This window comes from Melospiza melodia, chromosome 28 (assembly GCF_035770615.1).
Source record: "Melospiza melodia melodia isolate bMelMel2 chromosome 28, bMelMel2.pri, whole genome shotgun sequence".
NCBI lineage: Eukaryota > Metazoa > Chordata > Aves > Passeriformes > Passerellidae > Melospiza > Melospiza melodia.
The window spans coordinates 4,150,402-4,163,114 of record NC_086221.1 but is presented as its reverse complement, the minus strand read 5'-3'; the positions used below and the strand labels follow the sequence as shown (position 1 = coordinate 4,163,114).

The 12,713-nt window shown below is 52.4% G+C and overlaps 1 protein-coding gene across 7 annotated transcripts; it reads left to right on the top strand.

Annotated features, from left to right (window-relative positions):
- The first annotated feature begins 1,840 nt into the window (after nucleotides 1-1,840).
- Nucleotides 1,841-12,477, top strand: KCNA2 (potassium voltage-gated channel subfamily A member 2). Of its 7 annotated transcripts, none has more exons than XM_063178202.1 (3): nucleotides 1,841-1,875; nucleotides 2,737-2,981; nucleotides 3,761-12,477. In XM_063178202.1, exon 3 carries the CDS (start codon nucleotides 5,008-5,010, stop codon nucleotides 6,505-6,507), a length of 1,500 nt encoding a protein of 499 aa, XP_063034272.1. In that variant the 5' UTR covers nucleotides 1,841-1,875; nucleotides 2,737-2,981; nucleotides 3,761-5,007; the 3' UTR covers nucleotides 6,508-12,477. The 7 variants fall into 7 exon arrangements, with proteins under 7 accessions (XP_063034272.1, XP_063034276.1, XP_063034278.1 ...); XM_063178208.1 differs by lacking the exon at nucleotides 1,841-1,875 and having other exon boundaries at nucleotides 2,632-2,981; nucleotides 3,761-4,149; nucleotides 4,926-12,477; XM_063178205.1 differs by lacking the exon at nucleotides 1,841-1,875 and having other exon boundaries at nucleotides 2,632-2,981; nucleotides 3,761-4,149; nucleotides 4,795-12,477.
- The last annotated feature ends 236 nt before the right edge of the window (nucleotides 12,478-12,713 follow it).

Here is a 12,713-nt window from a genome sequence, read left to right as displayed (position 1 = left end):
GAGGCCAGGCCTGGGGACAACCCTGCCCTGTGGCTTTTATCCCTTCCCCACAGCACCACTTCCAGGAACATCTCCCAGCCCCACTGCCGGCAGGATACAGGTGAAAAAGGTGTGTAAACCACATTTCTTGCTATTTATATTTTATTATTTTTTACTATTTGTGTGTCAAACCCCCAGAGGGTCGGAACAGCCCTGGGGGCATTCCTGGGAGTAAAGGAAAGAAGGAGAGATCCCCTGGCCACAGGATCTCCTGGTTCCTGGAACATCCTCCCACCGAGCGCTTTTCCCAGCACCACACACGCAGGCAGGGTACAAATTCCAGTTTGGGTGTCTATAAAACCCATTGAGATGAGAGAAATAATTCAGGAGGGAATTATTATTTCATAATAACACCGAGCAAAGGCGTCATCTTGTTAAATCCTTGTGAAAGAGCCAAGTGGGTGCAGAGCTCATCTCTCCTGGTGCTCCGAGAGGCTGGGATCCGTCTGGAGCTGTCAGCACGGCTGGGGGAGGAGGGTGCAGACACAGGCATGATAATAATAGCTCACAATTAGGGTAGTAAATCAGGAGAGAGCGTCACTCAATTCAGAGAAATTCCCCTGATTTGCTGGAGACGGGAGTTTGGCTCTTTGCACGGAGCTGGTGCTGTTTGGGTGACGAATCCCCCTGGTTCTGCAGAGCCTTCACAAGGAGGAGCACGCTGGGAATTCAGCTCCACTTGAATTGTTCCATGCCCAGCCTCAGTTTCTACATATTGCATAAGGAGCAGCCTTGGGCACGTCATTTTCTGCACTCAGCCCACCCTGGCGTGGAAGATCTGCCTCCAGAAGAGGCTAAAATGGTGCAGCTGACATTAAAAACCCAGGGTGTCCTCCTCCCCAAGGAAACCCACAGTGCCAGGCCTGGTTGTGAAGGATTCCTAGTTTTCCTGTAGGCTTAGACATTAATTTTCAATATCAATTATCTGGCTGGGGCTAGGGAAAATGCAATTTTGTTCCAAGGTGAAGAGGGATGTCAGGAGCTAAAACACTGGGATTTATCCCTACCAAGTTCCCACATTCCACCGGATGACTGGGCACCACATTGATTTTCTCACGTGTTCAGGGTGTTCCAGGCCCTCCATCCCACCTCAGGATGTCCCTGGAGAGATCAATGCTGGCTCTGGTAACTCCATGCAAATCTGACTGCTCTATATGGTAATAGAAATATCTCCCATTGCCCCCTCCAGCACTCGTGCCTTGGGTGCCAGGAGCCTTGTGGCACTTGGTCCTTCCTTGGTGCTCCTTGTGGGGCTACGAGGGGATGGCAGAGTGGTCCAAACCTCATTCCTGAAGGCAGGGGTTGACCCATAGGTCCTTTATGTTGGTATGAGCTTGGCCATCTCCTTCCTTTGGGATGGGAGATGTCTCCTCATCAAGAGACCTCAGTAAATGCAAAGTGATATAAAATTATTGTTTTTCGCTTCCTCACCCCATCTCCTGCAAGTGCAATTCTTCCCCAGAGCTGCAGGGGTGTTTCTGCAGCCCCCAGATGTCCCCTGAGCAGATCCAGGCTGTCACCAAGAGCACGGCATGGGTTGGAGGCTCATGGCAAAGCATCCCCGTGTATCCAGGGATATCCAGGGATATGATTATTTCCCAGTGGTTGAAATCTAGGTCTCCTGCTTGGCAGGAGGGCTGCGGGGGGAGGTGGAGGGGAGGGAGGGGGGGGAAGACGCTCATATTAATCTCATGAATATTCATGGAGAAGCCGAGCTGCCTTCAGAGGTTGACTCCGGGGTAGGAGTTTGGGGGGCTGTGGGTGAGAGGTGCCGGCAGCGGCGGGAGCAGAGCAGCTGCTTGTGCATTCTCCGCATGCCCGACTGCAGAGCCCAGTGTAAGTTGGTTGAGCCTTTTTCTCTCCCCTCCACCCCATCCCTGCATCCTTCCCCCTTTTCTCTGCTCGAGCACAGCCTGGCAGGAGCGGTGCAAAGCGAGGGAGTCGTGCTTGAGTCGCAAACACGACCCCGAATCCTGCGCCTCCCGCCCGCAGTGCTCAGTGCGGGGCGGAGAACAAACTGAGGGGCTTTGGGCAAATCTTCACCTCCTCCATCCCCCCCCCCCCTTCAGCCCCCAAATTTGCATGAATTAACCCCAAAGATGCTTGAGAAGGGGTTGTTTGCCATGGGGAGAAAGTAGGAGAAACTGATGTTGGGATGGGTGATGTCAGCTGAGACGATGCTGAAAAACCGCACCAAGCATCAGCGCTCGGATTCGGAGCCGGAGGAAGAAGCGCAGAGCCCGTGCCAAATAAAAATCAACATGCTAAATAAAAACAAACTAAATTTCTGTGCTGTTAAACAAACCCGGGGTGTTTGGGGAAGGGAGAAAGGGGGAGGAGAGAGTTTACGGGCAGGAGGAAAACGGCGTGTTTATTAAAAAAAAAAAATAATAAATAAAACGTCGAAGGTTGGTTGATCTTTGGTGAGATGGAGGTTGGTGGCTGCCAGATCTTTCCTGCAGCAGCGGGAAGATGTTGTTTGTGGTGTTCTGGCGTGATGCTCGGAGGAGCCAGGGAAGGTCAAATCCAGCTGAACTCCTTGGTGAGCCGCTGGGGAGCGAGTGGTGGGGAGGAAATGCAGGAAAAGGATAAAAACTGGGACAAACGCGACCTCCTCTCCTCCGGGCCTGGCAGAAAAGGGTTAAGAGAAGCGGTTGAATGCTGCAAGCCTCGTCAGGGTTGTACTATTTTTTCTAGTGCATAAGGAGAAGGGAGAGGAGGGTTGCACGGAGAAGGGAAATTTCCAAGAAAAGAGGGATCTGCGGCAATATCTGCACCTCGGGGGATGAAGAGAGGAACCCACAGGCGTAAATGGCCTGGAGATGGCTGAAATCTTTGCCGAGGAGATTGGGACCGCGGGGTTATTTTCCACCTGCCTCCCCTGCCCGGTTCTGTAATCCTGGCTCAAAGTAGACAAGTCGAGTTGGAGCTGAAGAAGGGAGGTTAGAGGGGTTTTTATTTCATTTGGGAGGGGGGGGGGGAGAAAAAAAATTTAAAAAGGCAAAAAAAATGAGCGGCTGGTCGGCCCTCTCCCATGGGCTGAGCATCTCCGCGGTGCGAGGCAATGCAGGATGATCCGGAGCAGGGATGCTGAGGAGCCGGCGCCCACCGGGGGGACATGAGCTTCGACATCCCCAGCAGGAATTTCACCCAGCGGAGCCGAATTCCCACGGGGGTGGGTCGGCCGGGGTTGGGGCTGGCTCTCGGCAGGATGGGGAGGGTGGATGCGGCTCGCGTGGGTCCCGCTGCTCGTGAGTGCTCGGAGCCATCACCGAGGGGCTGCTGGCCTTGGCGGGGGGACAACCGGGCACCGGCGAGGGCTTCGCTCCGGTGGGTGAAACCGGAGCATCCTGAGCCACCGGGGAACGCCACACAGCCACCGTGGGTGCTGTGCCCGGCGGGTGACACCGAGCCCCGGGGACATTGGGTGGCTTTGCAGAGCCCCAAGCCGGGGGGGCTGCGTCGCTCTCTCCCCCCCGCTCTCCGGCTGGCACGGGCTCGGCGGGCAGCCGGCCCCGCTGGGCTGAGCACAGCGCAGGGACACGGGGCTCTGGTTTTTTCCGCCTCGTCTCTCTCTCTCTCTCTCTCTCGTGTTGCAGTGCGGGTTGGGCGGGCAGCTCCCGCCCGGCCGGGGGAGAGCGGGGTGCCCGGAGGAGCCGCGGCTTTGCGGATGCTCCAGGCGGACCCCCGCAGCTTGCTACCTTCTCGGTGTTTTTTCCAGGCGATGCCACACCTCCCGAGGACACTGGGGACATCGGGTTTTGCTGAGCTTAGCAGCTTTTCACCGTCTCACCGAAGGCATCAGACAGACGCTCATCTGCCCTGAAGTGCAGATCTGCAACAGCTCCCGGGAAGACTCTGTCTCTCTGTCTCTCTGTCTCTCTTTCTCTCTCTCTCCAGTCCAAACCATTACAAGACCTGACTTCCACCATCTGGGAATCTAACCCCTCTTAAGCCCCTTCTCCTTTTTCTACGATGACTCACCATTATTTTTAACTTTGAAGAGAGAGGAAATTATGGGGATCTTGGAAGCCTCTATTTCTCTCTAGGATTTCCCCAGGGGTCAGATAATCGGTGTTACTAAGAGACACTAAGATTTGGCTTCTCCAGGTAATGTGATTTGTTTTCTGTGTGCCATGGTGGTTTGCAGAGGATGACAGGAGCCGGGACACCAGCGCTCGAGGAGGGGGACTGCGGTGCTCCGCGGGGCAGCTGCGACCGCGGGCTCCACGTTCCGGCAGCCGCAGAGCTCGGCTGCAGGCAGGGAGGGCAGCATGACACCAGGGAAAGAGGATTGGGAAGGTGTTAAAACTTAAAAGCGGAGCTGGAGCTTTCCTGGAGGGTAGATTGCCTGAGATCGCACGGTTAAATGTTAATTAACCCTTAGCTGCATGCCTGGAAATGAGCCGAGCCCGGCACCCCGCGGGGTCCTCTCGCCACGTCAGGGCTGGATGGGGTTATTTTTCTTCCTTCCTTTTTCTTCCCTTCCCCCTCTTTATTTTTTTTTAACTGGAATTTTTATTTTTAGCCAAAAAATAAGCCCTGGTTTATCCAGGCCAGTTTTCCCACGCTGGTTTTGAACAGGTGACGGTTCCTCAGGTGTTTTCTCTGTTCCACCTAATGGGTTTAGATGGGAGTTGTTGAACTCTGTCCCAAGGAAGGCAAATTAACCCCTCCAGGAAGGGGATAGACGTGCTAGAGAAGGGATCTGCTCTCCTCCCACCAACTTTATTCCATCTCTCTCTTTCTCAGCAGGGGCGATTTTCTTTCTTCTTCTCCTTCTTCTTTTTTTTTTTTTTTTTTGTTGTTTTTTTTCCTCTGTTTTTATCTCATCCCTTCGCCTTTTCATGAGACTCTTCCAAACCTACGTACCTGTCCTTCTGCAGGATAGTAGCCCTGCCCTGAACCCGATCCCACCGCCGGGCGCTGGGAAGAGTTTAGCATAAGGATTTCTTTTAAAGCCCAATAATGACAGTTGCCACTGGAGATCCTGCAGATGAAGCTGCAGCTCTTCCTGGTCACCCGCAGGACACGTACAACCCCGAGACCGACCATGAGTGCTGTGAGAGGGTGGTCATCAACATCTCGGGGCTGCGCTTCGAGACGCAGCTCAAGACACTCGCCCAGTTCCCAGAGACCTTGCTAGGGGATCCCAAAAAGAGGATGAGGTATTTCGACCCTCTCCGGAACGAGTACTTCTTTGACCGGAACAGACCCAGCTTCGATGCCATTTTGTACTATTACCAGTCCGGGGGGAGGTTGCGGCGGCCGGTTAACGTGCCCTTGGACATCTTCTCCGAAGAGATCCGCTTCTACGAGCTGGGGGAAGAGGCCATGGAGATGTTCCGGGAGGATGAAGGCTACATCAAGGAAGAGGAGAGGCCGCTGCCTGAGAACGAGTTTCAGAGACAAGTGTGGCTGCTCTTTGAGTACCCCGAGAGCTCAGGCCCTGCCAGGATTATAGCTATTGTCTCTGTCATGGTGATTTTAATCTCCATCGTCAGCTTTTGCCTGGAAACGTTGCCCATTTTTCGGGATGAGAACGAAGACATGCACGGCAGCGGGCTGAGCCATCCCCCCTACTCCAACAGCAGCATGGGGTACCAGCAGTCCACTTCTTTCACAGACCCCTTCTTCATCGTGGAGACACTTTGCATCATCTGGTTCTCCTTCGAGTTCTTGGTGAGGTTTTTTGCCTGCCCCAGCAAGGCTGGTTTTTTTACCAACATCATGAACATTATAGACATCGTAGCCATCATCCCCTACTTCATCACCTTGGGGACAGAGCTGGCCGAGAAGCCAGAGGATGGCCAGCAGGGCCAGCAAGCCATGTCCTTGGCCATCCTCAGAGTCATCCGCTTGGTCCGGGTCTTCAGGATCTTCAAGCTCTCCCGGCACTCCAAGGGGCTGCAGATCCTGGGCCAGACTCTCAAGGCCAGCATGAGGGAGCTGGGCCTCTTGATATTTTTCCTCTTCATCGGCGTCATCCTCTTCTCCAGCGCCGTCTACTTTGCCGAGGCCGACGAGAGCGAGTCCCAGTTCCCGAGCATCCCCGATGCCTTCTGGTGGGCTGTGGTTTCCATGACGACTGTTGGCTACGGAGACATGGTCCCCACCACCATCGGGGGGAAAATAGTGGGTTCCTTGTGTGCCATCGCTGGCGTATTAACGATTGCCTTACCAGTGCCCGTCATAGTGTCTAACTTCAATTACTTCTACCACCGGGAGACCGAGGGAGAGGAGCAGGCTCAATATTTGCAAGTAACCAGCTGCCCAAAGATCCCCTCTTCCCCTGACCTAAAGAAAAGCAGAAGTGCCTCTACTATTAGTAAGTCTGATTATATGGAGATCCAGGAAGGTGTAAACAATAGCAATGAGGATTTTAGGGAGGAGAACTTGAAGACAGCCAATTGCACCCTAGCTAACACAAACTATGTGAATATCACCAAAATGCTAACCGATGTCTAGTCGCTAAAATCTAGTCCCGTATTTAAAGCTGAAGTGGAACAATTGCAGATATTGAGTGCTGCTCTGCATTGTAGTTAATACAGTATTTTCTACGGTGTATATTTGGTTCTGCATGGGAAGCAATAGCTGTGTAAGTGACTTTTAACCTTTGATTTCTGCACCGAATAAGCGTCCGTGCAAAAAGAAAAAGCCAACAAATCCAAACCATTTTTGTTGCACTTCTCCCATCCCAGGCTCGGGGGTTTCCAAAGACACGGAGGGCACAGGCGCTTCCAGCAGCAGCGGGATGGGGATGGAAGGGGCAGGTCCAGGGCTGAATCCTGGTGCCTGTGCTGGGTGACAGCCAGCTCCCAGGCACGGGGAGCGGCTGGGGAAGGTCAGGCAGGAGCTCCTGGAGGGTGGCTGTGGCTGTGGGGCCGGGCTGCTGGAGGGCTCAGCTCCTGCCCCGGGAGAGCCGAGCGCGAGCGCGAGCGCCCGGCTCGTGTTTCATAACTGAAAATGCTGCATGCTGCAATAGTTTCAGCCACTGCAGTGTGCCAGTGTGAGGCCCAGGGGAGGGATAATTAGTGTGACGGCACATTATTTATTAAGTCTTAAATTTTCTATGCGAGGCATCGGGAGGGACGAGTAAATAAATCAAGAGCTTGGAATTTATTTATTTATTTAGATGACACTTCCATCATCAATATTTCCAGGATCACCAAAGACACCTCCACTGACACATTGAAAATGAGTTGGAAAAAGCATCTTTTTTTATATCTATATATAAAACTGGAGCAACTATGCTGTGGCCTATAATATATTTATACTGCAGTGAAATTTAACCAGTAATACAGTACAGCTGCATGGATATTTGTTGCATGAATCTGAATATTTAATACACACACAAATATATATTTTCTTAGTAGACTATACAGTATTCATGTTTATAGTGTTTATAGATTCTCCGGTGGCTCGAAGGAGATTCGTGGGAATTAAAAAAATCTCCATTATAGTTAAAAACCGGATGGGGAAGGCGTGTGCTGACAACAGTTGGATAGATAACAGTGCAAAGCCTGAGAGATAACAAGGCAGAACCTGATTGTCCGAGCATCCAGACACAAGAGCTGACAAATGCAAGCCAGGGAAGGTGAGCTGAAAGTTAAACACCTGCGCTCATTATGGGGCGAGTAATTAGTCATTAATCGTGGTGTCAGGAGCAGAAACCACGGCGGAGCGGAGAGGGCACGAGGAGCAGGTGGAATAGCAGGTTCCAGCTCTCCTGACTTGTTTGTTCAGCAGTTTTCAGCCGTTCCCGTAGAATTCCTGAGCGTGTGTGTGTGTATAGATATTTAGAGAGCGACTACAGGGCCGAATCCTCAGCAAACAGAGCTCCTGGGGTACCAGGGATGTCCCAGCTCAGGGCTGCTGGATGGTGGGACAGGGTCTGGAGCAGGGTGGCCTGCCCCTGGAGCCCGTGGGGTCACCAGGGCAAGGTGTGTTTTGGGCTTGAAAGGTCCTTTTCAACCCCCTCAGGGCTGGGGTTTATTCCTTTATGATGGAGTGGGCAGGGGCTGAGGTGGCCTGGGTCTGAGCTGGCAACTCTGAGCCTTTGCTTTGCCTTCTTTCAGGGTGTTGAAGAGCAGTGGGTCAGGTACAGAGAGCCTGAGGCTCTCTCTCTTCGTCCCTGGTGTTATTTGGGGATGGGTGAGAGCTGTTGGTCCATGGGGTATCTCACCTGCTTTCCCCATCCCTGTGTGGGTTTGCTTGTGCTTTCCCCATTGCTGACAATCCTCAGGGAGAGGTGCCCTGCTCCTCTTCCAGGTCAGGGGAGATGGAGGAAAATCTCTGCCAAGGTCACGGATGAGCAAAGCCTCCCTGGGCTGTGGAACAGGGTTCAGTTGGGGTGAATTTGGGCTGAAATGGGGCGTGATCACCCCTGAAACATTGCATGAAGGGTGAGCACAAGAAGCCTGGGGAGGGCTCAGCCAGACCCTTCCTTCCTCAGAGAGGAACCCCCTGCTCCTGCCAGCAATCCAACTGGTGCTAAAGTATCTATAGCAATGGCTCCAAATGCCACTCCAGAGCAGGATCCATCTTGGGCTGATGGGGCTCCACTTGGCCACGTGGAATCATCACTCCTCAGTTTTATTCGATTGATTGAGTGATTGATTGATTGATTGGTTGGTTGATTGATTGAGGCCTAGCTATAATTAATTCCAAGTGCCCATGGTTTGTGCATGGCAGTCCCTGCTCCTGTGTGGGGCAGAGGACCAGCAGCGTCCCTGGGATTCAGGGATGCTCAGGTCCCCAGCTTGTTTTTAATTGGATCTTGTTATTTTGGGAGTCCTGCACTCCACTTTTCTGGGAATGGGAGACCCTGAAGCCCCTTCATGCATGCACACAAAAAAGCCAACACAACCAAAAGCAATAAATCCCGAGTTCTGCAGCTCATCCTGTTGGACAGGACAGGGCTGGTGAGAGTCACCATTCCCAGGCAGGCTGGCCAAGCTCCATGGATCCAGCTCCTGGTGGCTCTGTGGGGACATGGGCTCGCACAGGGGAGCTGCCTGATGGGCTGGGATCCTCTGGGTGCCCTTAACACCAGCTGATCCCATTTCTGGTCAGGGCTGAGGTGTTTTGCTGGTGGTTTTGCTGCAGTTCTTTGGAGGATGCTGGTGCTCTGTGGTACTTTGAGAAGTGTCTGGTTGTTGGGCTTGGGGTGGTTTAGAGCAGTGTTGTCCAAAGCTCTGGGTGTGTGTTGTGGTGGTTTGGTGAGGAGGAAGGTGAGGTTCTCCTTTGGGCAGGTGGGGTTTTGGGCACGGTGCTCCTGTGGGCCAGGCAGGAGGGGAGAGTGGATCCATGAGCAGGATCCAAACATCCAAACCCAGTCTCCAATCTGGGGAGTCCTGGCTGCCTTGGGAGGCTCCACAGCCACACAGCAGGGGCAAATGGGGATGAAGAGCAAGAGGCCACACTGCTGTTGCCACTGAGGGAGGCGATGACTGTCCCCACGGCAGGGCCAGCACAGCCAGTCCCTCGCTTGGGACAGATCCTGCACCTCCTGCCCTGACCCTGCAGATGTTCCTGGGGAAAACCACCCTGGTGGGAGAGCTCTGGGCTGCCCTTGCGTGGGGCACAATGGAAATAAATGCCCAGGCTCAGTGCTCAGGGTGGGTGAAGGCCATGGCTGGGAGGGATCCGTGGCTGCACAGAGCAGAGGGGTCCAGACTTCTGCCTCTCACAGAGAAATGGTTCCCCTACAGCTTTTAATGGGATTTGTGCCTGCAGGTCGGAGCTCTAGTGCTATTTCTAGCTTTGCTTCTGACTCACTGATGTGATCTTGAACCAGTTTTTCAGGAGGAGACTGTGATATTTTTTTCTTGGTTTTTAAATTATTTTTTTTTCTTAAGGAATATGGTTTGAGAAAGTCTGGGCCTGTTTCTGTGGAGATGCTGAGCATCCCCATCTCCTCCTGACTCTGAAAGGTGCAAAAATGAGCTGCAAAGTGGCTCAGACTGAGGATGCTAAATTAGGGATTGGGAAAGGGGATGGTCCCATAGCTGTGTTAGAGTCCATCAGGACCCTAAACAGAGCTAGTCTGGTTCCTCTCCTCCTCCTCCTGAGGAGCCATTTCCCTCTCTCCAGGCCTGGAATGGAAGATTGGAGCTCTCTGGTCTGTGGAGGTGCTCCTGCCTTGGCACCCGGAGGAGGCAGCGCCTCTATTTTAGTTTTAGCCACTGTGCCACGGTTCTGGAGAGATGGAAAGCTGTGATTGCAGAGCTAGCTGTCTCCTAACACCCAACCTCGTGCCCAAGCCTGCAGGCAGCCCATCAGCCCTTTCAAATCTTCCAGAATATCTGCTGGGGGCAATGGGGTGAGGCTCATGTGCCAGCTGGATGCTTCCAAGTGATTAGGGAAAAAAATGATCTCTCTGGAGCACGATGTTTTATTGGGAAAATTAATCCCTGCAGTGACTGTGTCAAAGTCCTACAGATCTGAACGCTGAGCTATAAGAAGAAAAGGATCTCTGGATTGGCGTTATGAGAGTGTGGCACGTGGGTGTATAAATATGGGCATATTTGTGCATAAATACACAGAAGGAGAGAAAAAGACAGAGGAGGAGGAGGTATTTCAGGAAGGACCTTGCTTTGTTATTAGACAATTCCTGGGTCAGCCCTTGAAACTGCTGCCAAAGCCTTGTAGCTTTTCCAGAGCTTGCAATATACTTGGGGATGGATCCAAGGGAAGGAGATCTGGATCTTGCCTTGGGAGTGGAGGCATCCTGAGGGTCTGGTGGCATTCAGCTCCTCACACCCCTCTGCAAACAGCAGATTTGCAGGGGCTCTGTTCCCAGCCCCAAGTCCTGGCTTGTGCCAGTCACAGTTTCTGTGACTGTGCTGGGAAAGCCAAGCAGGGTTGAAAGGATTTGGGTGCTGTGCTGCACCGAGTGGCCTTTGGGGTTATTGTTTGTAATGGTTGGGTTTTAAATCTCTTAAGCTATGGTGACTTTTGGTACCAGTGTGGTGGCTCCTTTCTGGAGCCAGGGTGGTGCTATCACAGAATCCTGGAATGGTTTGGGTTGGAGGGATCTCAAAGCTCACCTTGTTCAACCCCCTGCCATGGACAGGGACACTTTCAACTGGCCCAGGCTGCTCCAAGCTCTGTCCAGCCTGGCCTTGAAACCTTTTTTCCAGATCTTTCCCATGAGACCTTACTCCAGGTCCACATCCTTGGGGGTGGTTATCCATGGGAGTTATCCATGGTGGTCACTCATGGGAGCTGGTCAGGCTGCTGCAGGGGTGAAGCAGGCTGAGGAAAGGAGTCAGCCCCAAAAACCGTTCTGTTTTACACCCAAATGAAGGCTGTGGCTCTTTCCTCAGCCCCCTGGCAGTGTTTGACCTTCTCCACGTGACATCCCCTCCTGCTGGGGACCAGCTACTCTCCCTGCCAGGACCCCCAAGGGGGGACAAGGGTTAACCCAAGACACTGCTCTGCCCTTCCCCAGCCCTGTCAGCAGCCCTGGTGTCTCTGGGATGTTTCTGCTGCCCCAAATTCACCCCCCTGCTCAGAAATGGGTGCTCCATCCTGCTCCCATCAGGGGGAGAGGACCCAGCCCAGGGGTGAAGCAGCCCTGGGAGCACAGCACTGATTTACACCCGGGGACAAGATCCCCCAGCCCAGTTATGCATGATGAGAGATAAATAAATCCCTAATTCATGTTTTTCCTCCAGAGAGGGGGTGGTTTGGCTTGTAGGAGCTGCTGGACATTGTGTAACCACGCCAGGTTCACACATGGACACACCACGTCCTCTCCCCAGCCCTGCCTGGCTGTCCTGAGCTTGGGGTTGGTATTCTGGGGTTTGCTTTTTTGATTATTATTATTTTTAAATTTTTTTCTGCTGCCTATAAGATGTAATTATCCATTTGCACTTGCTCCCTCACTGTTTGAGACTGTGCTCTTGTCCTCCAATGTCATCCCCGAAGCGCAAGGGGAAAAAATGGGTATTGGATCAACCCTGCATGTGGTGCCTAATTTGAGCAAATCAATAGGAAGAGGAAATCCAAGAAGGACTCATCCTAAGGATGCTGGAGCTGAACCTTTTGTTTCCATGGTTACGGGAGAAATGGGACCAGGAATGGAGAGAGGCCTATAAACTGTTAAAGGAGGACTCGTGGGAATTTCAAGTCATTTAACCATGCATTTGCTAGACACAACTTTAGACACCAGCTGGATCTGAATTGCACAGTGTTTATAGAAATTCCTGCTTTATTGACAGCTGGGGGGGCGTGGGAAGGGGCTGGGGGCCCCCGAGTCAATAAGGCTGCCTGTTGTATATAGGTATACAGAGCTGTGTACATACATATCCAAATGAGCATTTGCTGTCTGGTTTATCATCAGTGTATATAATTTATTCTTCACAGAGTATCACAATTTTTTGTAAATATCGGCACTAATTAAGAGAAAATAAATATGTATATTATTGAGGAGTTATTTTGATATCGGTTCTGTGGAGGGTGGGAGAGGAAAAGGACAAGTAATTATGTTTTTGATATGTTTTTCTCTACAACTAAACCCTCTGTGAGAAGAGAAAGAAACAGCCTGTACCAGGGGAAATCAGTTTGTGCTCCACCATCAGCCAGGCTGCAGGAGCAGAGTCCCAAAACCCCTGGGAGGAGCAGCTGATGGGCCTTGCTGATGTGCACAGCATTCCTATGGGATTTGC

Coding starts and splice junctions, on each gene's coding strand:
- KCNA2 (XM_063178202.1), top strand. CDS start 5,008: ATGACAGTTGCCACTGGAGATCCTGCAGATGAAGCTGCAGCTCTTCCT.